The sequence below is a fragment of the Octopus bimaculoides genome, chromosome 18 (genome assembly GCF_001194135.2).
Source record: "Octopus bimaculoides isolate UCB-OBI-ISO-001 chromosome 18, ASM119413v2, whole genome shotgun sequence".
Taxonomy (NCBI): Eukaryota; Metazoa; Mollusca; class Cephalopoda; order Octopoda; family Octopodidae; genus Octopus; species Octopus bimaculoides.
Genome location: NC_068998.1, coordinates 33,449,895 through 33,452,260, shown reverse-complemented (window position 1 = coordinate 33,452,260; position 2,366 = coordinate 33,449,895). Strand labels below are relative to the sequence as shown.

At 31.6% G+C, this 2,366-nt stretch overlaps 1 protein-coding gene across 1 annotated transcript in view; it reads right to left on the bottom strand.

The window, feature by feature from the left end:
- Positions 1-2,086: 2,086 nt before the first annotated feature.
- The window catches only part of LOC106867952 (zinc finger BED domain-containing protein 5-like), a 5,029-nt gene continuing 4,749 nt past the window's right edge, over positions 2,087-2,366 (bottom strand). The window contains exon 4 of the mRNA XM_052974260.1: positions 2,087-2,238. Within this exon, the coding sequence (XP_052830220.1) occupies positions 2,087-2,238 (152 nt within the window). The remainder of the gene's footprint in view (positions 2,239-2,366) is intronic.

Here is a 2,366-nt window from a genome sequence, read left to right as displayed (position 1 = left end):
GTGTGCTGACTCTTTTTATCCTTTTTGTTGTATGGGCAGTCAGATTTGCTTCTTTCTTTGGCTGATTCATCTTGTATTTTAGCTCCTTTTATCCAGATAGATAAGTCTTAAGGATGGGATAATACCAATGATATCTTCGAAACATGTGTCGGAAAAGAATTTGAATAACACCTGCGTTTAACTCCATTTATTTATTTTTTATTTATTTATTTATTTTTTTTTTTTTATTTATTTTTTTTTTTTATTTTTTTTTTTTTTAAGTTTCAGCTTAGAGCTGCGGCCATGCTGATGCACCACCGTGGATATATATATATAATGTTGAGAGACAAAAGTAGGTTACTAAAATATACTCAGTTGCAAAATTATTATGCGCACAAAATCATGTTCTAAAAATATATAAATAATATATATATAACTATATAAATACGCTTGTTCTAAATATATATATATATAATACATATATATAAATATGTAAATACGCTTAAAAATATATCAAAAATATATTTAAAATATATAGATATAAATATATAAATATGCTAAGAATATATTAAGTACATGCAATATATAGTCCTACTTACAATAAAAACAGTATTAAAATCCTATACACAGAATGGGTGGATTGCAGAGAATATTGTAAATCCATATAGATGTTTATAGTTCGTTAAAATCTGATGGCACTTTCTGGGAGCATAGTGATGCAAAGATGTAATAGAATTTAAGTTCCATTAATCTAATATCACTGCCTCCTTCTTCGGGGAATTTTCCAACTGGTAAGGCTACATTTGTCATGCACTATGGTGGAATTCGATGCTGACAACCTTTATAAAGAGATATACTTATTATTATGGTGGGTGGGTGTTAGGTATATAACTTTTTCTCATTTTTTAATTATACAATAGTAGGATGGGAAAATATACAATTATTAAGATCAAGCTATTAATAATGTTAGAGGTGGAAGGTTGGAGGAGATGACATAAACCAAGTTTTTACATTTCAGATTTAATGGAATAATTTATTGTGTAGGTATGAAAAGTTAATCAAATATCTAAAGGTCAAATAATACCTGTCTACAGGAGAAGATGACATCAGTAAACCTATTTAGCATTGAAGAATTGTGCATACACAGAATAGTTAAGGATTCCCTAATACAAAGGTTATATCTACATGTATATGAATTGTAAGAGGGTGCTTCCGTTACAATTGCCCAAGATAATTTATACTGAATATTTTGCATTTTGAGACTATGGATATACTTAGCTAACGAAGTAGAAAATCTGGTTTTAGGATTAGTAAAAGAATGAATATGTGCACGATATCTACGCTTAAAATCTGCTGTGCTCCCAACATATATCATTGTTTGGTGGTTTCAGGTTGTCAACAGTGCATTTGTATATCATCTTTTTGTGTAAGCAAAATCCTTCAAGTGAACTTAAATTGGATGTACAACAATTGCAGGAATTTTTGTTTGTATGATAGTTAGAGTCTCACCTTAGTGAGGTTAGTCTAGGCTGATATGTCGCCGGAAAGGGTGGGTCTAAGTTGGAGTTTATGTGGACTTGATGACTCCGTTGGAACTGGTATTCATTATTTAGTAATCTAGGTTGTGAGATACTGTTATCCTTTTAGAATTACTTAGCGTAGGAGAGTTGCTAGTGGTTGTTTTACTATTATTGTCAGGATACATTCAGGATGCTGTATAAGGATTTATATTATATGTTCAATCAACTTGCCTCTGAGTTTGCAAATATTGATAGCAGTTATGATAGATCCGAGGTTAAGTGTGGTAGAGTAAGATATTTTTATTGAAGATTTATTGAAAATAGAATACTTGAGCTGTAGCAGAAAGATTTTAAAGTATAAAAAAAGTTTTGGTAGGGATCTGACCTTAAGGGAGAAGGGTGGAGTGAACCATAAGATTTCACGTTTCCTGAAGGTAGGTTTTTTACCGTTGTGTTTATAGTGGGCTGATTAATAGGCGGGGATTTAGAGCTACCATTGGACTGAGGATGTCAATGGTGCCGGTGTCTGCAATTTGAGAGCAGTCTTCTTGCAGTGTTGTTTAACTGGTAAGGAGAGGGGGTCATAGTCATATAACCATAGTCATATAACCTGGGAAGAGGTGTGCTGTTTTATTCTTGAAGATACTATTGTGCATGTAGCAGATTTTATCCAAGAAGTAGCTTATTTTGAGGCCCTGGTTGTAGTAACCTGCATGGGCATTGAAAATATCTTCATTGGCTGAATGATCCAATATTCTAATTGAGATACATGTAATTATACTATTTGAGGGGGATTTTTTTTAGCAGTCTATCTTTTGTCTTATATATAGAGAAAATTTCATCACTTGAAAATAAATTATATATATA